The sequence below is a fragment of the Vollenhovia emeryi genome, unplaced genomic scaffold (assembly GCF_000949405.1).
Source record: "Vollenhovia emeryi isolate VEMERY1.0 unplaced genomic scaffold, V.emery_V1.0 DF939120.1, whole genome shotgun sequence".
Classification (NCBI taxonomy): Eukaryota; Metazoa; Arthropoda; class Insecta; order Hymenoptera; family Formicidae; genus Vollenhovia; species Vollenhovia emeryi.
This window is the reverse complement of record NW_011967246.1, coordinates 3,170,024-3,196,453: the sequence shown is the minus strand read 5'-3', so window position 1 is coordinate 3,196,453 and position 26,430 is coordinate 3,170,024. Positions and strand designations below refer to the sequence as shown.

Below are 26,430 nucleotides of genomic sequence, written 5' to 3'. Positions count from 1 at the left end.
TTCAATTGATTAATTAAACTTGCCTGAATATGGCTCCTGGAATATACCCAAGATAATTCGGTATCATTCCGACGTTTTCGTGGTAGATCTCAGTGGACTGAGCAAGTAATGAGGGATCGGGGTAAACGTTAGTCATTACTCTGTATTTTCTACTCTGTCTTTTCCGACAATTTGCAACACTGCATAATACATTGTCAGACGACGGGACGATCAATGTTCCGGAAGATACGTAGCCGTGAGGAATATGAATCGCGTATCCTTTTATTACGAAGTATATTCAATATGACGTCAAATATCTCTTTCTTCCGCAAGTCTTGGGTAATTTTTTAATTTACAAAAAGTAAAATATTAGACAAAACAAATTAACTTGCGAGATTTATGAATTGATCCAATTAGTTAAATATAGAACTGGTAAAATTATTGAACCTCACAAAATTGACAGGTGAGACTGGGACAGATACGATTTTACAATCGGTCACTTACTTCTCGCGTTTTCGCGGATGAACGAATACCACTCGGGATTTTTGTCCGGAAGTTTCATTTTATTCGATTGCGATATTAATCGCGCGGAAGCCGAATTTTTTGAGGAAACGAGAGAGTAGAATTTATGAACTAGGAATTACGATTTTCAATGGCAGAATGCAAATTTGTCACTGATTTACAGAAACAACTGAAAACGCTTTTTCGACACTTCGTTAATACAGGATAGGACGTAATTATATTAATTGTCGTTTTGCAACAAATTTAGCAAACATTTACCTTAAATCTGGTGACAAAAGATTAGAACAATTTTATATTTATTACACAAATTATTCGACATTTAATTCGAATTTTTAAAATATTTAATTACGTGTCGCTTTATATAATTTAATAATTTAATAATCTTACATTTTCTTATACGTGAAACAACGACGTGTAGCTTTTCGATGTTTCGCACTTCTTGTCTAGTGATGAATCGCTCATCGCCGCCGCATATTCACGTCGCACGGTAAGCAGAGGCAGTTTAAATTGGCTCTTGATTAGCTGTGATAAAAGTAAAATTGACGAAAGAAAAATGTCACTTACAGCCGCCAGTGATGATTAAAAATTAAAACAGCGAGTTTATTGTTAACCCAATAAAATTTGCCAGTTGAGTTGACAATAAGCTCACCGTTTTAGAAATGACATTATTAGGAACTACGATATTGCTCCATTTTTAACTTTGACATTCTGACAATTTGGTGGCAGCCCTTTCTCTCTTTCTCTCACCAGACGTTCCTCCAAATTCCGCGGCTCGGCTTGCCCGCATTGCACGGCAACCGTTCTTCTCAGGCGATCCGAAACCGCCTTATTCCGTAATTGTTGTCGCTCGAAGTCGGCGAGACCTTCGGTCGCGCGCACCGCGTATCTTTGTCCGAGACCGGCGTACGTTCCCGGTACGAAACCTACGCAATGTTCAGTAAACGGTTGAATTTCAAGGAAAACCTGTCGGGCGGCGATCACGCGGACCCGTGATAATTTTAAGCGCGAGAGTTCGTATTGATAAGCATTTACGAGGAACCGATAAGCACCCTCGTATCCTGGCACCATGGGGTGAACGAAAAGTGGATCGATCCTCTTGAAACGGGTATTGACCACGTTTATATCGCTCTTGAATGGTCGCCATGCCTACGCACGTGTTGTTCGACAACGGATAAAAGATTATTTTTAAGATGCTCGCGGTGAAGTAATTGATATATTTTTTTTGGAGGGGGGGGGACTTTTTCAAGCTTATATAAATTGCACCTTATCTCGTATTATCTTATCGTTTACTGCGTTATCGAGTGACGTTGCGAATCGTTCACCTCGTAATCGTCGGCGCGATTCGCCAGGACGAGCGTACTCGCGTGGTTAATCGTAGGATCGAGCAGCAGTTTATGCGTAGCCTTTGCGTACGTTTCGCCGCAACTGAATCGGAACTGCGGACAATAACCGGAATACCTGAAAAGCATATAGCCGTGCTACCTTCTTGAAATTCGCAAAAGCACTTTAACCGCGGCGCCGTCAGCCTCTTAATGCAATGGATCATTGGATTATTAAAGAACGGTTATTAATTATTTAGAATACAATCAGATTCGATTGCAATCGAGGTACTTAGAAGTGTCTACCCTGGAATGAAGTGTGGCTCCGCCGTTATTAGTAGTTCCATTCCAGCAGTCATTTTGCGAAAATTAATTTCTCCAGAAGGTTGTCGGGAGCCGAGCAAATCGCAACTTTTTATTTTTCATATTAAGGAAACATTATCGCGCCTTAACCTGTCAATTTAAATGCATGCCATCGAACAATTGAAATTCTGGCGTTACGAGCTTCTTACGGCGGTTGTTGAATAAAGGCCGGTTTATGCAAGGCCGTAACCGTTAATTTACGCCGGAATCGGTAAAAATTGACCAATTACAGTCGACTAATCTCTTCGCTTTTAACGGCGATTGGACAATTTTTACCGATTCCGATATAATTTAACAGTTACGGCCTTGCATAAACCAGCCTTAAAGTTGCGTTGGGTAAAGAATTAATGCGGGTCGAGAGATAATCGACCGGCAAAAGGGGAGATAGGGATGACGAGAGGAGAGAGAAAGAGGAAGAGAGAAAGAGAGAGTATTTGTAGAGTAGGGAGGACACGCGTTGCGTACTTAAAACGGGGGAAGGTGCGTGATTACAGTTTCGCTTTCCAGTTTTCATAGGACCACCGCGACGGTAGGATGTTGCGCTCAAAAGTGTCCTTCGTATAATTAAAGTTGAATTGCTCGCCAACTTGGTGTGCGTGTAATCGAAAATATATAAATACAAAGAGAAGTAAAACGGAGAAGGTTGCATGTTCCGTGATTAGATTAAAACGCAGGGAGCGGAAATAAGTCCGTTCTTAGACGATACATTTCAGAAACGGAAGTGACGATACGAAGATAAAAAAAAATTGTTTTAATTGTAAAAGAAAACTGTCGAAAAAGGTTGGCGGTGCAACGTGTGATAATTTCATGCCCGAGTATTCGTGGAGTGTAGTGGTGCGATTTCGTAATTGTTATGTTTAAAACGGCGATGAAAAGGAGAAACTGGCTGATTACGCGTTGATAAATTATTTAGGCGAACTATGTGGTTCCGGCCAGAAATGAGTTCCATCTTTTACGTCGAGTCCGACTGCGAAACTATAAAAGTGGCTAAAAATGAGGTAAACGACTTGTTTATGCTTAAGCAGCTATAGCGACGTGTTAATGAGACTGGCTGTCTATTGGCGACTAAGGCCCGGCTTCACCGACATTGTTTAGCATTTAAGCTTCGCTTAATTCGTTCTTTGCCTCTTTCCAACTGTTACTTTAGAAAGAGACAAACATGATTTGAACCAAGATTGAAGTTAGACAACATTTGGTGAAAACCGGGCCTAATTGTATTGACATCATCATCGACGTAACAATATTAGTAATTTCGTATGAGTTTGATTACACTTGTCGTGCGAAAGCGATGATGATAATAAGCGCGTAAAAGGAAAAGTGAAACCCGCGAAGGTAACACTTAACACGCCTGGCCACGTTTATGAGTTCTCCGGATATTTCGACAGCGGGACGAGAGAGCGGAAAAAGTCACGGAATTACCCGCATTACACTTAGTTGACTCTGCACCTTGTTGAATTTTCAATCTATTTGTTCGCGTAATGCAAAATACAGAGTTGCGAGCGTAATGAAAGAATTAGGTAACTCCGCGAGTGGTTATTTTGCAATGTCCATGCCTCGGTTACTTTTTATTTTCATTTTATATCACAGGAAAGCGTCACGGAATTAATGTTCCAGTATTTCGAATTAACATTAATTACTGCTTAACGGGTCATCGTCGGGAATATTATTAAATATCGGGGAAATTATTGAACATTTGATATTCCCGGCTGCTGACTCATTAAGCAGTAATCGTTTCGTAATTTCGGGAGGGGAAGGATCGTGTCCCGGCCAGGTGTATGCAGGCGTATGCACCAGGTGAACGAAACGCGGTTGTGCGCGCACGCGACAAAGAACTAGTAATTTTCTGCGCTTTTGCTTGGCGTTTGTTTCGCGTCCCCACAACCGGAAGCGACGTTATCACGTATTAACTTGCTGTCAACTCGTGGTGTAGGCGGAGGACACACGTAGCGACCGATACAAACGTTATATTGTGCGCGCATGGCGATCGGAGATTTAATTTTAACTCGAGATACATTTGCGTCTCCCCTTAAATGGAAATATAAGAACGTCGGATTAATGGTTGAAATATTACGTTTTCTATTGAATTGACGGCACGTAAATATCGAATTTGCATTTTGTCAATTAAGTCGAAAAGTTTGAACCTTAATTGACTATTCGAGCAGTCCCTCTTCATCGTGGTGCGAAAGATGTCGATCGCCGGCAATAAATTAGTCGGATATCAATGCGCAGATCGTTAGTCCGAGCGAATCGGAAGGTTAATTCATTCATCCTTCACAGGCTCTCTTAATTAAAGCTCACCGCGAACGAATCTACAGGGTGAGCTTATTAATCCTAACGGGCAAATATTTCGAAAATATGCAATTACACACACGAAAAAAAAACAACTTTTGAAATAAAAGTTGTGCGGTATTGTAACGTACACAAAATTTACATACACAACAATTTTCAATAATTAGCGCACCATTGCAACGGCATATTCCTGAGACCAAATCAAGCAAACAAAGTCCTGTACTACTTTTCCCTCCGGCAGACAGTTATCGAGATATCATAAGCTAAATATTGAAAGAGTTATCGATTTTCTCTTGAATATCTCGAAAAGTGTCAGGCGAATCAAGAAATGCTTCAGACAAAAGTTGCTCATATTAATTGGTAGAATAAGATTAAACAATAGGGGGTTCCATTTAAAAAATTGAAAGTGACGTTCAAGCAACTATTCCAGGTCAAATTAATGACACCATCTCATGTCCCCTTCTAGACCGTACAATTTTTATTAAAAAAATTTTTTGTGAAATTGAAATATTTGCCTGTTAAGATTAAAAAGACTCATTCTGTATGAATACCACACGATAGGGCTGGATTAATCTTTAAACTCTCGAGCTGTCTTTTCATATTTTAAGTACGAACACGTTTAGATATTCAGAAAATAAGAAGACGAAATTCGAAGAATAAATTCGGTTTATTTGATTAAATCACATATAGGCCATCATTTTTAGCGTCGACAGAAAAACATGGAACGGAAACCACGAACGGAAGCGGCTATAACGCCGCAATGCGCGCAGAAAGTTTGTCGACACGCGAGCATTTCCCTGAATATCAATCATTTTCTCGGGACTTCGTAGATAAAACGAACTTGGTTCTCCGGGCATGCGTGCTTCGAGCAAAAAGAAAACGATGCATTAAATCGGCGCTTGCCAATACTACTATTTTCCGCATATTTTCAATTTAACGCCATAATTTAATGGTAAACAAATTTATGAAAAGAGTCATAGGAATTGATAAAAATCAAAGGGGCCCCACCAAAGCACCCATACTAACCCAAGGAGAGGAAAGTCAGGATGACGTCAATTTGATGTCATATTGACCAAATTTATGTCAAATTTTGGCCAATATAACATCAAATTGACGTCATCCTGACTTTTTCTTCTCCTCAGAAACCGCCCCTTCGTGCACGAGCCACCTTAAAAATACAAATACGATTTCTCGGGGGATCGTGGAGAGAGAAGAATTGAGCGCGGAATTTCTATCAAAGTCCCGAACGATGGCCAAGGAGATTTCCACATGACGCAGCGCCTGGCACGCGCGTGAACCATACGGCGTGAGTCACTGTAGTAGCGTCCTGTATACCGCGTGTATCGTGGAAAAAAGATAGAGGAGGGAGGCAAGAAATACATATGCGGCTCCCCTAATTTCGTCACTTTAATTCCGCCTCTTGAATACCAATGGCTTTCAACGGTCGCACCCGATTGTATTCGAGTATCATCGACGCCTCCGCCTTGGATACCTGTGGGGATCGAGCGCGCGCGTGTACGGAACAATGAAGCGGCCGCGAGTGTGATGCGAGTCACGCCGATCACGCGGATGCATCGGACGCGCGTGCACGGACAATAGACCCCGGGGGACGCGGACACGAGGCGCGATGTGCCACCGGAGGATGACGAGGGAACGGCGACATCGCGTCGAGGTGCACGCGCGCGGTGCATAATTTACGCGCGACAACGATCGTCCGCATAATTTACGGATCGCCGAGTCGACCCTCTCGTCCCTAGAAACACGATGGCAGACGTCGATTTTGTCCTGTATATTTTATCAGGCGCTGATTTATGCGCTGACATAATCTGTCGACGTAACGACGTAATGACGGTGACTTAAGCGAGCGGTTGAGTTGAACGGAAAAATCGGCGCGACGCTCGATGACAATAATAAAATCCGATTACGCATTAGTGTGTAATAGATGCGCATATATTAATTGTGCTTTGTGCACAAACGCGACTTACGCGCGTGGCACGTCTGGAATGCCTTTTGTCCAAGCACCTCGATCGGAACTCGAGCCCTCTCTCGAGCGGAAATAAAGCGGACTTCGGCGGGGCTTTTAATATTTTCCGCGGGTGTATCTCGAGCCGTAAGAAATCGCTGCAAAGTAAAACGGCGGAGCGCCACGGAAATCAATCTGTTTCCAAGGTGGAATTCTTTCCGGCGACTTTCTCACACTCGCCGGTCCCGACGTGACCGCATTCCGCGGGGAATCCGCCTGTCGGACGCAATACTTGGACGGTGCGTTCCGCTGAGACGCGAAAATGGCGAGATTTCGCGAGCGGTGCTCCGATTTTCTCAGGCCGCCACCGCGAGCATTCCTCGAGGTTGCTGCGCGGTTTCTCCGAACAATGATGATTAAGGGCCGGGAGATTAGAGGAATCTCCACGGGTCGGGATGCGGTTAACGGTTTACCAGAGGCCCTTGCACTCCTACGGCTCGACGCGTCATAAGGAATGAGCGATATTAACGTTTATATATACATGCAGGACGCGCGGTCGTTTCCTCCTGCGTCGTGACTCACGCGCGCGTCTGCTGATCTCCTCTGGCAGACTTTATGGTGCTGGAAGCACCGTAATCCATAAACCCGCGCCGGTAGAATCGGCGAACACGGCCGCCTCGCGTCGTTAAAGCGAGGGGATCGCAAGGCGCTGAAAACAGTCCGTGCCTCGCGAACGCCGGATGATGTATAGACTTCAATTTTTCACCTTGGATCCTCCGAAACTGTGTAACAGAGTGCGCACTTGACGTCAACGAAAGTGCGATAAGAGACTCGACGTAGTTGGGCGGTGCAGTTTTAATTAATCCCAAGTGCACCGTGCGTTCCCACAAATTTTTCCTCTGCGAATTGGCCACCGAGAGACTCAAGGGTTGAAAGATTCAATAGTAAATGTCGTTGTTTAATGGAAAAACTTACCGATGCCAGATCGGGTGGTCGTGGATTGGAGATTTCTAAGATTATTAGAGCTAAATATGAACGTACGTGCACTCTTCCGCCGCCACTTTTATTCCGCATGGCTATATTATTGCTGTCGAGTGTACCGGCAGCCTCTTCAAAGGTCTTCAAAGGTTTCAAAGAGGGAAAAAATGCCGGATTAGACTGCCGAGCCTGTCAAAGCAGATCCAGAGGCAAGAAAAGGTCAGATAGGGTTGCTCGGTAGAGAGGAAGAGAAAGGACACGTGGAAGAAGGGGGGCAAAGGCCGGAGGAGGGATACTCGCGACAGCCACCACCAGTTCAGTGCAGTCCTACGCTTCGTCAGGTGTGACTCGTGGGTCATCGCGGAGGCGCCGTAAATCGTGTCCGTCGGGCGGAAGTGTTCGGGAATCCCCCGCGTGTTTTTGCCGCAACCAGTGGGAAAGATAGAAAGAACCGCTCGAATTTCGGATCGATCTGGAGTAAACGCTACCGGGGTCTCCTGTCGGGAATGTAATCGATATCGACACGTGACCACGTACAATCGCGATCGCATGATCGTGTCGACGATCCTTTCGAGCGTGACGGGTTTCCATCGGCGGCATTCGCACGACGGACGGCATGTCGATCTGAAGGTGAGTCGGCGTTTGGAGCCGGAGAACCTCCAACCCTCCTCGGCGAACGTTCGCCCGGACTCGAGAGCGCTGTCTCGCGAAAGGAAACTTAGTGATACTTGTCGACGATTGTCGAGTGTGCCTGACCGCGCGGGCGAATGTACGTGGCGTATTGGCCAAGTAGGTGAACTGTCCTGGAAATCAGTTGACAGATTCGTTACGCAAAAATGGAGCGATTCAAGCTGCGCGCGAGAATCAGGGTTTCCGCCTGACCGCGCCTGACCAATTTTACGAGCCACTACGATAAGAGTCCGTCGTTAGAAAGTTTTAGTAGTAAAACGTTGAACGTAAAAGAATACTAAAAGAAATCATGCGGCAAAGATAATTATTTGTTCCATTTCTATTAGATTTCAGAGTCGTTTATCGATGGTTTTATCTGATCTCAGAAATTAATTGCGCGCGTATCGTTTAGCGTCGTCGATATTCGTCGACGAATCGCAACTTGTTCTCGAGAAAGATTCTTAACGAGGAGAGAGAGGTTTTTCCCGCGGCAAAGCAAATCCCGTCTCGCAGGAGCAATCTCCAAGTTCAAGGAGTCAATAGTACGCGATCGGAACCAGTCGGGGAGGCGACAGGTAGTCGAGACGTGCTCGAGACGCTTCCGAGAGCGGCTTCTGAGAGCTCTTTAATTTACTCGTCGTTTTTCCCGCTTATCGACCGATAAAGACGTGCCGAACGAATATATTAATAGCTAATGATTAAGTGAGCGATGTTCGACCGATCAATTCCGCTCGTCTGGAGCGGTCCGGATGCTTCGCTTTTGTCTTAATAATAGCATCGCCGACCGGATAATTGCGCTCGTTTAGCGTTAATTCCGCTCATGATTAATTCCACTGGCGTAAGGAGCGGGCACACAATTTGCGCGTCGCGCTTTTATCGCGACCGGAGCGAGTCGCCCCGCGGAATAATTGCGCCGATGGATTTTCAACGTCGGCCGCGTTACCTCTCCTTCGATGAGCGCACAAACGCGCTCTATTATAATATTATATAAAGCGCCCGCGTTTCTCAAGGCGCATAATCGCGTGCTGGCCTTCTGCCCGTGCGGCGTGCGGCGCCAAGGGCGACCTTAACGTTTAATTAAAAATAGGTGGACTGAGAGAGGCGCCGACATAAAGGCGACGTTAAGCGAGGGTCGCGCGGCATTTCAAACCCACGGAATAGCTATCACGGGTCGGAAACCGCGCTCGCGATCTAACGAACAGGTAATAGTCGCGTAACTAATGAGGCCGCGTTAAGCCGATAATGTTTCCTCCCCCTCGCTCACTCACCCGCTCTCTTTCTCCGTCTCTCATCGGGCGTCTCGTCCCTAATTAATTCCCCGACATTCATTCGCGTTGTAATTGCACGATTCGTTATGCAATCCCGTTTCGTCCGCACACGTCCAGCACGGTGTACGTACGGATCGATGAATCGGAACTGCCGGCGATCATCGCAATCGCCCGGCATCCGGCCAATTTGCCCGTCCAGATGCGCCATAGGCGCCCATTTACCAAGGGCTGCCAAGCGGCTAATGTGCACGTTAGTCTAACGCGATATTCATTTGAGAAAAGGGGAGTGTTTGCAGAAGAGAGGAATCCGCTCCGGCGGACAGAAAGTTGTTTCCGGAGATGTTAAAGAAGAGGGAAATTAAGCTTAATTTATGACGCGTACGTACGGAACATGCGTGCGTTAATTGGCACGATTTTCTTCGTAACATATAACTTTTTATCGTTATACTTTGAAAGTTCTCGCGATAAACTTTCAGACTTGCGACATTCAATGGAAGTATTATGCGTCCTCGATTCGCGTATGAATGAGCGTAAATCGATTGTCGTGTCGTCGACTTCGTCGACATTGCAATAGAAAACGGAGCAGAGGCACGCTCGCTCGGCCTAACCGTTAGTCATTGTTATGCGACATGACGCAGAGTATGAGCGCGCGCGTTTCAGCCTCGTTAGGAACAATTAAAAGCGGCTCAAGACTTAATTGGGCGCGACTGTCAAAGGCGCGTCCGTTTAATCGACGTTTATTAAAAGAAACGCTCGCGCGTGCGGCTTAACGAGCGGGCGTTTCATTCTCGTGGGAGAGACACGCCGTGTACGAAGACCCGAGGGCGCGATAAACATTCTGAGCTGCGTGCGGCAAAAATGATCGATGAAGCTTCGGAGGACGCGTGGATCTACGTATCGCCGCGGCGAAGTTAGATTGATGGCAGAGAACGACGTAAACGCTTAAGACTGTCTAAGTCGTAGACGTGAGGCAAGGCAGAGAAAAAGGTAGGTCGTGAAAGGCTGTTGTATACGACTTACGTTTTCCTCCACCACGCCTTACGTCTACGACTAAGACACTCTTGTGGTTTGAGCAGAAAGATTGTCGTAACCGTTTACGATTCCGCAAGACTTAGGTCAGTGTCGTAAGTCAACGGACAAAGAATTGTCGTATGTCGCCTCGCGATGCGATGGATGCGACATACGACAATTCTTGTCCGACACTAACTTACGTCTTACGACAAAATTATAATCAGTTACGACAATCTCTCTGCTCAGGCCCTTAAGAGTTTACAGATCGTTCTCTGCCACCAGCCTTAGAGTCTCACCAGAAAGATTGTTGTAACCGTTGACGGTTCTGTCGTAAGACTCAAGTCGGTGTCGGAAGTCAAAGCACAAAAAATTGTCGTAGACGTATGTCGCATTCATTACATCGCAAGGCGATTTTGATTTCCGACACCGACTCGAGTCTTACGACAGAATCGTATACGGTTACGACAATCTTTCTGCTCGGGCTCTTACCCGCGTAACGACAGGCCTCTACGAAAACAAATGGCACGAGCACGCTCGGCGTAGGCTCGAACTCCATTTATAAATGGAGTTCAGAGTGCAAGTGAAATAAGGTTCCATTAGGTTCGCCTCGAATGCAGCTTCGCATCCAAAGCGGAGCTTATAAATTACGTGCTTGCCGGTGCCGTGAATCTTCCGTTTATCGCGCGCGCTTTCCTCGAAGGCTAACGACCTCACCTTTCTCCTCTCTGATTTTTTTCCCCTTTTTTTTCGCGTATTATCGAGTGACAGACTTTTGTATCCTTTCACGCAGCGTCTCATAATGAAGACTTTAGGCCCGAGCCGCTTCGTCGGGAGGAGGAACGTCGTTTCCGCCGTTCTCCGTCGTTTTTCGAAAAATCCCACGATGCTTATCCCACGAGGCGTTAACGGGCCTTTACCGTTTCTTTGCGCCGCGCCGGGTTTTCGGTAATGAGGACATGTTATGCAAATCGACGGCGATATTGTAACTGTCGCGCAAACGGTATAAACGCAAAACACGCGTCGTCCTTCATGCCCGGCTCGCATTGCTGCGCGAAGAAACGAGTTCTATCGCACATACGCCGCTGCATAATTCCTTGGTTAATTTGCCGTTTCCTTTGTGGCTCGCGGAAAACTTAAAGTAGCGCGGAGCGCTACTTTATTCACTCGTTATATCTGTCGAAAATGAATATTCCTGTAAAATCAGAGCATCTCCATACGTCTGTCTGTCTCTCTTCCTCTCTCTCTCTCTCTCTCTCTCTCTCTCTCTCTCTCTCTCTCTTCCTCGGAAAAATTTGCAACACCTATCGAGAATGATAAAGAAGCTACTAAATTGGAAAGTCCTATCTTATCTCGAGATCGAGACCGACTCTAATCTTCGTTGCCGCCTCTCCCCCCCCCCTTCCCGACTGCTTCCCCGGATAATCCCCGAAGTATTTATAGTATTCCCGCGTTCATTTCACGGCTGGTTATTAACCGGATAAAATGCCCGGTACGATGGTACCGATTAACGAGTCACGTTTCCCCGAGAGAACATGCCCCCATCTTCGGGAGAACTCCCGATAAATCAGGACCTCACCGGCTTCGCTCCGCGCGTTCTACCGCGAGAATAACTTATCTCCGCTCACAATGCCCTGCCCGCGTAATTCCTGAATATATCCCTTCGTACGCGAGGCAACAAATTAAAGTTTGCCCCGACAGAAATGCGCTGTCCTACGCTGCGATCGGTCGCAAATGACCCGCGATAAATCACTCGATCGTTATTACCCTATATGCACTTTAAAGCAGCGTCATTCATGATCCGCGTGACAAGACGAAGTGACGTGGTTCTAGAAATAAATTATACAAAAATACGTATGCGAAGAGATTCAAAAACTTGTGTCTATTTATCGATTGTTTGGAACTCGAAAATTCTTTACTCCCGAGATATCTCGCGATTGCCAAGCAACCGCTCGGCGCGAGCGAGCCCTTCGCTGTCCAAGAAAATATCGTTAGAACTCGAAATCCGTCAATTTGGAGACATCTCGCGATTGCCAGGCAACCGCGAACGAGGCCCTTCACCGCGTCCGATAAAATACCGTAGATCGTTAGAACTCGAAAACCTCTTAATTTCGAGATATCTCGCGATTGCCAAGCAACCGCTCGGCGCGAGCGAGCCCTTCGCTGTCCAATAAAATATCGTAAACCGCATTCCATGTTCGATGCCAAATAACTCCTGGACATCGCGATAGCTCGCGTATTAATCAGTCACGACTCTCAATCTCGCCTCGACGATGAGGCTTCTTCGTTCGGGGTGGGGGGGGGGGATGCACCGCACGTACTATGAACACGGACACGCGCACACCGATCGGTAGATCGCTCCAATTCTCTTCTGCCAGATAATACGTATTGCCCCGTAGATCAGTACCTCCGTACAATGCAAGTATCTAGACAATATATCAAGGGGTTCACCTCACCGAGTCCTAACGCGGCCTGTGTAACTTCCACTCCTTCCTTTTCTCCGCGCGAGAAGGTATTTCGCGATTACGTTCGAGCGTGCGCTTCATTTCTTATCCCCGTGGCGCAACACGGATACATCGATACTCGCGCAGTCGGGGGAAAGATTGAGTTATTGTTGAGCTAATTGAAAATTAAAAAACCAACGCTTTTAGAGCGTCCGCGACCACGCCGGCGCTAAACATCGAGATCTCTTTATCTCGCGACAGAGAGGATGATAGTTAAGTACAAATCCGCCGGCACTATTTGCAAATTCCTCAGGAATTCCGTTTGCGGTTAGGCAAAATTGGCTCAATCGGAAATCGAGATTATTCTCTTAACAAATCGAGGGGCGACGGAGGGAAGAAGAGAGGGTGGGGAGCGGAGGATGCCGCGCGAATTCCGGTCGGGATTCCACTTTCCGCGGGGAATGGCTTTCGTATATCTCGCCGTTTTGTTGCGCCGTTGGGTAAAGAAGCGGACACGGAGCGCCTCGCGCTCATAAATAAGGCATAACCGAGCCGCGAGCGCAGCGAACGTGGGCGAGAGGACTCTTTGTGCGCGCGCGATGCGACGTACGCGCTCGTATGCGCGATTTGTTGCTGCGAGGGGGTGGAAAAGCAAGCGAGGGAGCCGCGAGGAATTGCCTATCCGGCGTGTATTCTTGCCTGGAGATGCGTGGGCGTGCGTAGGTATCAGCCCTGAAGAGAGATCATCAGGAAAGCATGAAGATAAAGAACGATACCCACCGGGGGTTCCCGATTGCCGCCGCATTTTATTAACTTCGCTATACTTATTGTTTATAGTTTTAATTTGCCACTCCGTCGCGCCGCTTACCGCGGTCGTCGTTTCCGCTCAATTCTTTTCGTCACCTCGTATTTGTATTTCGCTGCGATTTAATCCCTTGTTAATTTACGGCTTAGCCGAGATTTATTTAACAAACTCCCGTTCGTTCGCGTTCAGCTTGTTTGTTTGCTGCATCGGCTATCAATTGCGACAAATGTCACGTACAAGTCAACAAGGCCTAACGGAGTCAGCTGATATTACTCGCGTCAGCGTTCAAACACGCGTCGAATGTGTACGTACGGAGTAAACAACGGTCCGATTTGCAATGCGGCTTAACTTTAATCCCCACGCGGCCAAGTGCTTATCGGTAGATTGCAAAACGAACGATTTTGTAACTGTCTTATTGATTTCCACAGTATCGCCTCGTAACGCGCGAGAATAAGAGCTTCGTTCGGTGGCTATTACGTATACGGTAATGGCGAATCATTCCGGACGCGAGAAATTCCCTCCGCGGCCCCCTCCGCGTCGCGTCCGCGCGTTTGTTTAACGATATTTTCAAGCCGCACGCACACGCGAGGGGCGGGCTGCCCGTGGGGAGTTACAATTGTTGGTACATTGTTACACGCGTAGCAGGGCAGCATGCGCGCAGCAGGTTTTTTGCAAAATGCACGGCTCGCGGGAAAGCTCGAAAATTCCTACATCCCTGATGACATTAATTTATCGCCGCGCGCTATTTGCGCAACGCTTTAACGCAACAACGGCGACGGTAATGGCTTTATAATAGCAACGAAATCGTTCGCGCGCGCGCGCCGTGTATCGAGTTCAGGGCCGTTTCGGGATCTTACCGTCGTGCACTTTTCAGCACTTTGCCGCGCCGCGCGAAACGCCTCTCACAAAAGCTATTCCGATATACCCGCGTGCACCCCGTTTTATCGCCCGCGAGCGCCTGAGAGAGTCCGGATTACTTTCCCAAGACAGAGCTAAGACAAAGCTTATTGATAGAAAAAGCCACCGCTTTAAACGCCGCAGTAATTTCTTCATATATTTTTAACGATCGATGCGCAAATGATAAATTTATCCCCAGGGCAACAAAGATTATTTTTAATTTTACAGCTCGTAATTTATATTCTTCATCTTGTTGAAACTTCTCGGAATATTGTACGGTAGACACTGTACTTGTCCCCCCCACACAGAAGAATTTTACAAGTGCCAGATCGACTCTTATATACTCAAATTTATAACGGGTTTGTTATTTCGTATGTACGCAATCTGTAATCTTTTTAGAAGCATTTAATAACTTTACGTTTCAACAATAGCACTAGAATTGTCACTTCAAGAATGCATATAATAATTTTGACAATAAAATAATTTTGGTCCCATCTTCGATTTGAAAATGCGTTATTTTCTATATCGTTTGCTTTTTATTCGAGAAAATTGTTGTTAAATAACAAGCATACATTTTCCTCGATTGAATTATATAAAATTGCTTCGTTCAAGCGAGCTTTTCTTCCCTTAACGCAATATAATTTCGTCTCAAGATTTTCACGTTGAGACTAAACGTATTTTCAAAAGAAGAATATTCCTTTCTCCCGTGCCGATTTACGTGGACTATTCGTCCCGCGCGATTGTTTCATTTACGCGGCACTTTTTTACACGCAATTTCATTTTGACACTTTTACGTCAGTCGCACTATTAGCGCGTCTCCGTGAAGGATACATTTTCCGACCGCGCAAATCGAGAGATAAGTGTATTATATAAATAAACGCGAACTTCTCGGGGGAAAGGTGTCTCGCGGCGATCCAGTTTCGTGCTAATTTAAATATTTCAATGTTGCGCACAGGGCAGTCGACGTGCTAAATTTCTTATCACGCGCACAAAAGCTGGAATATAGATTTCCAGCGGTCTAACGTCGCACCAATCGCTCCGGCGTCGGGTTCTAATAATGCACCCCGGCGTGCGCTCGTTCGCGAGCGCTCGTCGCTTACGTAACGCGCCGCAGAGAGAAACAGAATGCGGAATTTCGGTCCGTCTGAGAACTGACAGGTACGATAATTCAGCGGCACAAAGACGAGAGAGAGAGATAGAGGTGCGCCCTCCTGATTGAGGAGCGTGTCGCGTATCGATCACGGCGTAACGCGAGGTAGCCGGCGTCGCGTTGCAGTTTCCTCGGTCCGCGGCGCGAGAAGCCGCCGTGGGCGCGACACACACGAGCCGTGCGTGGTGTGCGGCGCACCCGCGCGTGTCCGACACGCACGCGTGTGCGCGGCGGCCGCGGCACGCGGACGGCGCGACCGCGACTCCCGTGGAGGCGACGCGACGGAGACGGGGTCGGGCCGGGACGCGCGGCGATGCTTCTGCCGCTTATGCTCGCCTGATAGAGTCGCGATCAAGACGTTTGCGCAAATCGCGTAACGCGGACGCGCATACGCGCTCTCCACGCACGCCGCCAACGCGACGTCGCGCCGTGTCACCTGCCTCCTCGCGCAGCCCGACGGCGATAACGAGCGCAGGCAGCCGTGGCGCCGAGGGCGCGAAGGCGAGGACGTGGCCAGCCGAGCCTTATGGTGCCCGGAATCGCGGAAATCAGTCCGGCGTGGATCTGTTATCAGCCCCAAAGTTTACGCGCCCACGTATTGATGTCTGAATTAGTTTTGCTGCAAGTTTAAAGAAAATCTGTAAAAAAAAAAATTAGTGCGTTTGCGGAATACTTGAGAAGGGTCCAAATCCCGGACCGAAACGTCGTTTTTCAAAATGAAAACACTGGTCAGTGCAGGTCGTTTCAATAAACTATCATTGGTTCAATATTGCTGGCGATAGCAAATCTTTTTGTGAGAAAATCTGTAACTTCATCATTTTTTATCTAACTACCTTAAAATGCGATATAATTGCGGAGTTGTCACAAATGTGTGCGTGCGAGACTAAGTGACTCGCGATAGCGAGGGATTTCTAGATATACGCATTTTTGCGGTCTGATAAATTTGCAATGACACTTATTCGCGTCACAGACGACAGGGAGAAACCGTGAAATCGACGAGATGGGCGTTTCACCGCGATCGTTTTACGACGAATCTCGAATGCGATGGCTCGCGAGACGCGTGACAATTAATGGGGCAAAGAGAAATCAAACGATCGCCGCGAATTATTATGATCGCGTACGCGTCGACGGGCAACCTGCAATTTGCTGAACCAGATTTACCCTGGATGCCCGCGAATTATCTGGACCGCGAAAAACCTTTCCACATCGGAGATGCGTTCCGATTCTCACGTTTGCGTCTCGGACTCCGGAATAGGAGGATCACTTAGGCGGCGTTAAGGAACGTCATAATGATTTACGCGTTTTACCGTTCACGCGTGACGCGTCTTCCCGGATGAATAACTTCTGAATCGTAGAAAAGGAAATTATCCTAACGGGTTCGAAATTCGCCGGGGCGACCCGCGGCGAATATTGTTCCTTACACATTCGATTTACGACGGCGTAGGGTAAAGATTCGCCCAAACCGGGCTGTTATGTCTAACAGCTGATGCAAGTTGAATGCTGCTCCGAACGCGGCGGCTTCTTTCCATATTTCTTACATAATAATACGATAAAGAATAATATAGAAAAGTCTATATTTTCTATGAATCGCTTGAAAATCGTAATATTAATTTTGCACAATAACGCAGGAGCGTCAAGTAACTGTAGACGTATACGTATAATCGGGTGAAAGTACACCTTTATACTCTATTAAATTTACTGAACAGTTGCAATCTCCGGTGAAGATGTAAGGCCGAAGCTAAGTTACTTGTTTCTGTATCTAATTAAAAAGATCACGGTTAATTTTATGGAGAAATTATACTTGGACCGTACCTATTCGCATTTACCAACGTGACGTACGAGGACACTTGCTTGAACGTTTTTATAACTGGACTACATCTTTCGGACCAAAGGCTTCGTTCTCGCGTCACAATTGATTCGAATACGCTGACGAGGACTAAGTACAGTCGAGACGTTGTTCGTTTGATATACCATATGTTTAATCTTGTGTATAATAAGTTCGTTTTAATTTGTCGGTGTAGATCGGACGGGACGAAATTTCTTGAGACAAGGACAGTCGAGCAGTGTCATTTTGAGTAGATCGACTGCAATTGTAAGAGCGTGCTCGATTGTGAGAAAACGGAACTTCATTCCGAGCGTCTCACGATACACATTTCGACGGTGCAACGAGATTCGTGGAACCATACGATAAACGCATCCGGGTACCTCGATCGAATCGTATATAATAGCAATTGTGTGTAACGAATCTCAAATTGACTCTCAGGATTTATTTATTAAAGCGTATCACGTCTCGGGACTGGTCTCAGCTCATTGTGAGCTCTTCGGCGATCGAAAGAGGCGATCGTAAATACACGCGGCTTAAAAGAGTGCCGCCTCTGAGATCGGACAAGCGCAGCCAAGTGAGTCTCCGTCTCCGACTTCCCTCGATGTTGGTTAGTGTGCTAATCATTCGCGCGTACCGTTAGCTCCTCGTTTTAGCCTTATCAAGATTTATACGTCTCGTACCGTCGCGTCGCGATGCGTCGCCGCCGGGACGCGGCGCATCCCCGTGCACGCTCGGCGTGCGAGAAGTTACGCGCTAATCACGCGCGCGAACGCGCCGGCGAAATCAAAAGTAAACCGAGCCGGAAAGTGCATTCGTTAATTGCCCGCAATTAGCGGAGATATCTCAGCGCGCCCGCGCAACGGGGACTTTCGGGCTTCGAGCATTCTCTAAGAGATGCACAGTTTTGAAGCGTAGTTTTCATTCAACGGGATTAACTCTATGCAAAATTTGGAATATGAATCGCCAGCGATTAATTAACAATTAGGTGGAATAATCCGATACACAACCGGCTACAGGAAAACTTCCTTTCCGTTTTGGCCCTTTTCAAGTGTATTCTATAGCATCTAGTCGGCGTATGGCGTGTGGTCAAATGCCATTAGGCCCAGTTAGGTATGTCGCTACAAAGACATAATATCTCGCTAGATACGCGTGATTGCTGTACGGGTACAGAAATGAGACTGTTAAATTTCCTCTCGACGGGCTTAATTCTCTCGGTTTAATCTAATTAACGAAATTAGATCGTATCTCGAAAGAACAGATTGGTTTCCAGCCGCCGGAAAATGCGCCGGCTAATTAACCCAAGGGCATGCTCGCGTGTAATGTAATTACAAGTATAATTAGGCGACGGTGCCGAGAGTGAGTCTGTTTTGTCGAACATGGTACGATAAACGCGATATATCTCCATCTAATTTATTCTATCCCGTAAAGGAAGGGAAAGTTTCTTTCGGAAACGGACGGCATTTTCTTCTTTCTGTCTTCGATGATAGAACGGAAGAAATGAAATATCACCTTACGATTTTTTTAAGCACAAGTATAGCTTTAAAGTGCACGAAAACTTGGATCAAGTTCTAGCAACGTGGACACAGGCCTTTCGCTATGGCGGCTACACTTTTCTTGCCGTGTCACTTTGGTCGGCATCGTATGTAGTGAAACTGTACATTGTTTTTGTTCAAATCGCTGAAATTTGCAAGGAGAAAGAAGGAGAGACAGAGAGAGGGGGGGGGGAGAAAATCCTAGGGTCAACTGTGAACCTGGCCGTTTGCGTCGCTGACTATGCGTGCCGCGATGCAATCCGCGCGTCTCTCCTCGCCGGTGATGGCCCAGCGAGATGATTCTTTCGTCCCGTCTCGCGCTCTTTCCGCGAGGAGCTATAAAATTAGCCGTGAACAACGTGTAAGATGACTATCGATGTTGGAATTTCACCGCGTGGCAAAAAGCAGCGAGTTGCAGGCAGCAGCCAGTTGCGTTTTTGTCACGCGAAGGAGGAAAACCATCAGGCGCGTTTCACTGCGCGGCTTGCGCTGCGAATAGCCGTTGCCCTCGCGCGATATTTCCATTGCGCGGCGTAACGGTAAGGCGTATCCTGAGGCGAGAGCGACCATTAATTAGCGCCGGAGTGAAATTCTAATTGGAATTTTAAATTACGTTGAGGAAGCGTCATAAGTGTACTCTTACAAAAAAGTTCAAGGGAAGATAAAAAGCCTGCACCGCCGTTGAAGAAATTGATAAGAGACGCGAGGGCAAACAAATTCATAGTTTTATCGTCGACTCGTCGCGCCAGATTGACAGTTTTTGCCTTTGTACATATATCCGGTCCCTTCGGCTTTAACTCTACGACTACACGTGTAAAACATATAAAATGTAAATAGAAGAATTACAATCTGTAAAAAACAGAAATATCGGAACGGGGGAACATAAAAGTTGCTAAGCATTATCTACATTATTTTTAGTTGAATTTTCATGTCTACGAGCGACGTATGTAGCATGGGTCGTAAACGATCCGCGTGGGTCTAGGATTAATCGTCTATTTGATCAAACGGCTTAGTATTTATCTGAACGATTCATATCTGTTTTTATAACTCGTCCATCTCAACACATTTCGATACGATGTCGAGATAAGTGCTCAGCTCCAAAACGTAAACTTGTATTTTTCTTTAAAGTCTCTATCTTATCGTCCGCGTTAAATACGACCTTCGATATTCGGGTCAAGCAACGAATCTTTACTCTTCTACCGACGTACAACTTTCCTACTGCTAAGTATACACGTAATACAGCGGTGGAGAATTTATGCATCAGATAAGAAACCTGATATCTATACGACCCGTAGACATATTAACTATAGACTGCTTAGGCAGCGGAACCCTAAGTGGAGACATCCTCATGAGAGAAAAGGATGGTATGAATTTATTTGGGTGTCCATCTTCCTTTAGTCGCCCGCGAGTCACGAGAGTCAGAGAAAGATAGACCGCAAACTACATTCATAGTGTCCTTTTCCCTCAGGAGGATGCCCCACTGTCTCTTTTCTTAAGTTTACCCTTTTGTGGGAACGCCTTTCAACCCTTAACGCCCGTATCAGACTACGGATTGACATTGGGATTAGATTGAAACTTGACCAATCACAGTAAAGTTTACTAATCTCAAGTTTAGTAACTTTCACTCTAATCGGTCAAATTTCAATCTAATCTCAACCGAATCGGACTAAATATTCGTTGAAATTCATGCTTAATCTTGATTAAACACTGAATCCAGCACTAGGCGCTTAAACTCCTTCAAGCGCTTCGAATTTTTAAATTTTGTCATCCCGCCCCCACTGTCTCATAAACAGTCTATGGCTAATAGAGGAAAGTCCCCTATTATACGATAGGATCCTAACATAAGATAGCGGATTGTCCGCTAAATTAATAGGCGTCATCTGTTGGTTCCACCACGAATTTACTGCCCTTGGATGCAATCTGTTTAGTGGAAAATTCATTGTTAGATCGTGTAATCGTTGGGAAGCAAGATCTGTGATCGAATTTGGGTGTTGAAAACCTGCTATCTCATATTAGAAACCTATCTCGTAGCAGAGGACTTTCCTCTACGTCTATGACCGCGAAGTTTCGGTTACACGTGCTTTTCCCGCTGTCCAATTCCACCGGGGAGCGTCGCCCGGCTCCGGGTGGCGGTCGCAGCCTTGCTTCTTGCCCGCGCACATGCGAGCCGCGTGTACCCCGAGACCGCGCCGCGCGCGTCAGCAGCGCGGGAACGGCTGCAGCGCGGCGGCGCACGTGCCACGTGCGTACGTTCTGCTCTCCGGATAGACGCGTGGCATCACAGTCTGTACCGGACGTGGTCGTGCTTACGTGACTTCGGCGTGTCTCTCACCTCGCCGTCTCGACGGACAACGGCGGCTGCGTGATATCGCGCGCATGTCCGACGCCGATCAGAGCGCGGCCCGCGTCTTTCGGGACGAGCGGCCGCGACGGGTGGCGTCCACGCGCCCTTGTCTCGCGTCGGGAGAGAAATCTGAATTACCCCCCGTTGGCGCCGCGGTCCGGGGGATTTGTGGGAGTCCCCGCGCAACTTAGCCGTAAGATCCAACCGGGAAGAAATGCATTTCCATTCATATTTTGAGCGAAAAAGACGATTGCACGCACGATCGAGGACGCTGGGGGCGGAAGGAATTAACGCGAATTCCTTTCCGCACCACTGTTGTCTCCCGGAGCGTCGCAAAAGCGCGATCTTGCGTGACGATATAATTAAAATGGCCGGTCGTCGATCGTCGAAAGAAGATTAGTTAATTATCCGGTCGAGTTGGCCGGTGCAATTGCAGAAAATTACGGCAACAAAAGATACATAAAACAAAGACACAGAGAATTAATCGGGCGTCGAGAAAGGGTTACAAGGCAGGCGTAATAGCCGGAGTGGAAAAGCGCGTGAAAGCGAATTTACACGGTTCAAGCTCGACGACGCGAACGAGCCTCTTCTTTTTTGTCGCGAAGCGCATCACGGGACATGGGAGCCCGCGGGGGAGGGGGGGGAGAACAAAAACCGTGGGTGAAAGCGAGTCGGCAACGAGAATAAATGTTAACCGGGCTTAATGGACGAGCGGGTCTTCGTTCAGGGGTAAAACTGGCCGGCGCGCGGCCACTGAAAAATCGGCGAAGGCGCGGAATTACGAGACCCCCGCCGTTTGAGAACCACAATTACCCACAATACCAATCAGTACGTAATAACATAATTATAAGCCGTTCCGCGTAACGTTCGTATGGGGTGTCCTACCGCGCGCCGGATCAAATTTTAATGGCCGATCCGTCGGTCGCGGACGAGATTGCCGGCCCGATCTTTTTCCCGGCTCGGAAACCTCATCGGGCCGTTTTTGCCCGGGCGTTATCCGATTCGCTTTTCTTTCGCCACGGGCGATTCGCCCGATCGGCGAGCCAGGGTGGGAAGCGTGCAAATCCGCGATAATAGGCCCGCGATGCGCTCGCGGACCCGACCGTCTCGAATCGGCTGGATATCAATTAAGTAATTTGTCGGGACCCGCGCGAGCCCGGGCTGCGTGCCGTTGATCGATGGGGCCCCCGCCGTCGCGGCTCAAGGTCGCGCGGGAGTTGAAGGCCGAGCATTTTCTCGCACGGGGAAAGCGCGACGCGACGTGTGCGTGCCAAGCGGGAATTATGGGATCTGGGCCGGGCGCAAGTGTTCTGCCGGCCCCGGCAGTCGCAATCGGTGAAATCTGCGCCGTTTAATCGCCGGGAGTGCATATAATTTTCGGAAGTTTTTCTCGCTGTAATTACTTGAGGAATAACAACGTCTCGCGCTCTCCGGTTCGCGTGATTTTTCGCCGCGTAATTGCGCGCCGGGAGAAATCTCTGCCGGCGCGTCCGAGGGCCCGCCGTTTCGCGCGTGGCTGCCGAAAGGGAGGATAACAGTAACGATCAACACGTGAGTTTCCTCAGATCGCCAGTATTAATAATGGCCGCATTCAGTAGAAAAGGCCGCTTCGCAACTGTTGTAAATATCTTAAATCTGATTGGCGTGTGCTCCTGGCTATGGCAGAATCTAGGAGCGTACTCCAATCAAATTTACGAATTTTACAACTGTTGCAAAGCAGCTTTTTCTGCTGAATGCAGCCGACAATAAAGAGCTGTAAGATGTAAGGCCCAGACTGGCCTAAACCAAAGGTCGAAACGTTGTGAAAAGCGCATTTAACGAATGTGGCCAGCCGAGGTCGAATTGAAATTTGAAATTTTAACAATAACGATCTCCCACATCTCGGACTAGAGAAAGAAACGAATCGAACGGTCAGATTTTCGGCGGCTATCAAATATATGGGGCGGTAAATGTCGGGCGGCGTTTCGTTGCCAGCGACGAGTGAAATTATATTTCGTTGAAAAATTGTTGCCGACTGTCTCCCCGTGTTACGACGTGATCGAGGGCTCTCCAATTGGCCGCGGGACCCATCGATAAAATTAAGATCTATTGTTACAGGCACTCGCGCAGGTTTCGCACCGGCGTACAAAGCGCTTTATTCATGTCGGGCCATATTGTGCACACTTTCAGCAGATCATGCATCGCCTGTCCCGCGATGCCTCGCACCCTCGGAGATGAATCTGCCGCGTCTCCCGCCGCCACTTGAACGTCTCGGGGTCCTTCCGTCAGCATCTCCGAGTCGCGAGGATGCGCGATCGATTGCGATACGCGCGATCATCCTCCCCCGCGCGAGTGCCGCGCGCTTTTACGCGATGCCGAGCGTAACAATCGTGGCCGAGCTATCACGCACGCCCGATCTAATGGACAGCCGGAGGCTCCCGCGGCCTAGACCGCCGAGTCTCCTCGAGATTTCCTCTTCCTCTTATCCCCGGAGTCGCCACCTCTGCGCGCTCCTCGGCTCTTCCCTCTCGTATATCTGTCCATTGTCTCGCCGCGTACAATGGGCAAGACTTCGCGGTACTTGGCGAGTGGAGAAAGAAGCGCGAGTTATTGTAACTCGCGGTTTCAATCCTCTCGAGAGAGTTGCCGGATAATGCGTTCCGAGAGACGTCCGACCTATCGGGACTATGCGCGCCTCGCGATATCTTGTCGAGAGAATCAAGGAGAGATAATAAATGTTACAGCTAATAATCGTAATACGACGATTTCGTACAGCGCTGTGTATTTTGTTGTGTATAAGATACAGAAAGCGCACGGTGGATAATTTTTATCATCTGCTACTAGGATGCCTGTGCCCCGTTCTTGATCTTTTCTCTCTAGTCATCGCTCGTATTTCGCTGGTATGAAACGCGTTTCTAGAGCTTGAAAAAGAAGTGGTACGTTTACGACGGGAGGCACCAGGAAGTCTGCTGCCATGAATGATAGTAATGTACGCATGCATGATCTCTCGTAATAACATTCGCAACACCACTGCAAACCTGTTACGTAGCGAAACTCATAAAGGAAAGGAAGGGACATGAGCGGCGGGGAAAAAGGAGAAGAGGAGGACGAAGAAGAAGTAATGGAACAATGACCACGCCGCTTAACTTCCGTCGCGGATTGGAGTCGTGTTCCTTAGCAGTCGTTATTGACATAATTGCATCCGTTGATACGCAACGAGTTTATTCATGCACCTGTCGAGTCGTAAAATGAAATCGATTCTTTCAATAGGCCAGTATATTTAAGTATGCGCCTCTACATTTCAAATTTCTTTGCGAAACGCATAGGAAATATTAATTACATTCTTGGCACATGTTGCGCCAGTTGGTGTACAAATTAGATAAAAGCTGGCGCGAAGCATAAGGAATAAATAAATTCATATTAATTTGTAGAATAAGATAGTATAACAAACAATAGGGGGTCCCGTTTGAAAAATTGAAGATAACCTTCGCGGCACCTTCAAATAACTCTTCAAGGTCCAAACCAATGGTACCTTACGTCCCCCTCAAAACCATACAACTTTTATCTGAAACAGTTTTGTTTGCTGGGCCTAGTTTTCGAGATATTTTACTGTCCGCGTTAAAATGGCACACCCTGTGAATAGAATAGCTAATTGCGAGTTTTAGCTACGCTGGGTAAAATTCGTAAAAGATTAGAGTTACGAGCGATCCAAATAATTCGATTGCTAATTGTGGGCCCCAAAAAATGGGTTGCCGACTGGTCCTCTTTTTTTTCACCGAGAGCACGCGACGACGAGTGCCGTGAATTTCTACCGTGCGCTAGGAATTTCTATCGCGTGCGAGCTTTACGAGCAAGTGAATCGAGTAGCCCCCGTCCGTAGTAATGTAATCGTAATAACTCTGGGAAGCCACCGACGAGTGGCTGCGGCGGGAGGTTGTCGTGAACAAGAAGCGCAAAGGGGACGAGAGGACGGCCGACACCCCGAAGGCAGCTCACGCGGGGCCCATTACACATTGGACACGTGTGCTCACTTTTCAAACGTAATATCGCATGCCCCGCCGCGTGTTTGTTATCCGTGTCGCGCATCTCGTGTGCTATCTCTATCGATCGCGGGCAAGAAAGGGCATGGAATGGACGATCAAAGGATCGACGGACCGCGCGCGCACGAGTTCGCGTTTCTCATTATTAGAGCCGTCGGACGTGCAATCCGAGCGGAGTAGAGTGGCGATGAGGTGCGAAGATATACCGAGAGATTTTTTTCGCTTTAACGACCTCGCGATGATTCGCGAGAGTTATTCAATTTCTGTTTCGCAACACAATGATCTTGGTAAATCAATACGTATATATAGTTTTTTTTCCGGTAAACGATAAATGACAAATCTCTTTCGAGAAATGTACGCGAAATGGTGAAACTTTGCATCACGAGTCTCCCTCGGATCGTTTCCTCAGACGGCACCGTTGGCACCGGAGTTCGCGATTTACCATCCGCACTTTCAAATACGGATACAAGCGTCGGCGTGATAAGAGGAGAGCAACAATTAGAGCGGAATGCGGGCGATGGAGCGTGCGACGCGCGACAAAAATTTGGCCCGGCCTGTTTTCTCCGTTCGACCGGTACGGGGCGAAAGTTGTACACTTTGACTGTTCGACTGTAGACCGTCGAATTGTTGAATCGTGCAATCGCGAGCGGATTATCGAGCCGTAAAGGCTGGTCTACAATACATGGAGTAAGCTGGAGTAAGGAGTAGGAGTAAGGAAATAAATCAATTTTATTTCTCACTCCTACTTCAGCTCTTAGGCTTACTCTCGGTGAATCAAAATGCCATCAATCAGTGTTACAATTATTTTAAAAATCATACCCGTATTTCAGCTTCCTTACACCAAAAGCTAGAAGTTAGGGCTCTCCCTTACTCCTTACTCCACGCTTACTCCACGTATTGTAGACCACGCATAAGAACCGCCGAGTTCTGTCTCGACATCGCCGCCCTTTGACGTTAAACGCTGACGTGGATCCTTGATATTGACGCCAGGTCGAAAATAACTTCTCGAGATCGCTATAATAGCCCGCGTGTGATCCCTTGAGAGCGGCTGCCCCC

At 47.5% G+C, this 26,430-nt stretch overlaps 2 protein-coding genes across 5 annotated transcripts in view; one reads left to right on the top strand and one right to left on the bottom strand.

The window, feature by feature from the left end:
- Positions 1-2,593, bottom strand: part of LOC105570718 (UPF0605 protein CG18335-like) — a 5,044-nt gene extending 2,451 nt beyond the window's left edge. The window contains exons 1-5 of the mRNA XM_012028155.1: positions 1,824-2,593; positions 1,551-1,647; positions 1,249-1,424; positions 901-1,023; positions 1-274 (exon numbers count right to left, since the gene is read on the bottom strand). Coding sequence (XP_011883545.1) covers positions 14-274; positions 901-1,023; positions 1,249-1,424; positions 1,551-1,647; positions 1,824-1,970 — 804 coding nt within the window. The 5' untranslated portion in view covers positions 1,971-2,593 and the 3' untranslated portion in view covers positions 1-13. The remainder of the gene's footprint in view (positions 275-900; positions 1,024-1,248; positions 1,425-1,550; positions 1,648-1,823) is intronic.
- A 123-nt stretch (positions 2,594-2,716) lies between these two features.
- Positions 2,717-26,430, top strand: part of LOC105570618 — a 40,120-nt gene continuing 16,406 nt past the window's right edge. Inside the window, exon 1 of one of the 4 annotated variants that reach the window (XM_012027960.1) lies at positions 2,717-3,181. In XM_012027960.1, coding sequence (XP_011883350.1) covers positions 3,104-3,181 — 78 coding nt within the window. In that variant the 5' untranslated portion in view covers positions 2,717-3,103. Of the gene's footprint in view, positions 3,182-6,807; positions 8,044-15,503; positions 15,663-22,887; positions 22,907-26,430 lie in introns of those variants that run through there. The other 3 variants (XM_012027959.1, XM_012027961.1, XM_012027963.1) reach the window with 3 other exon arrangements.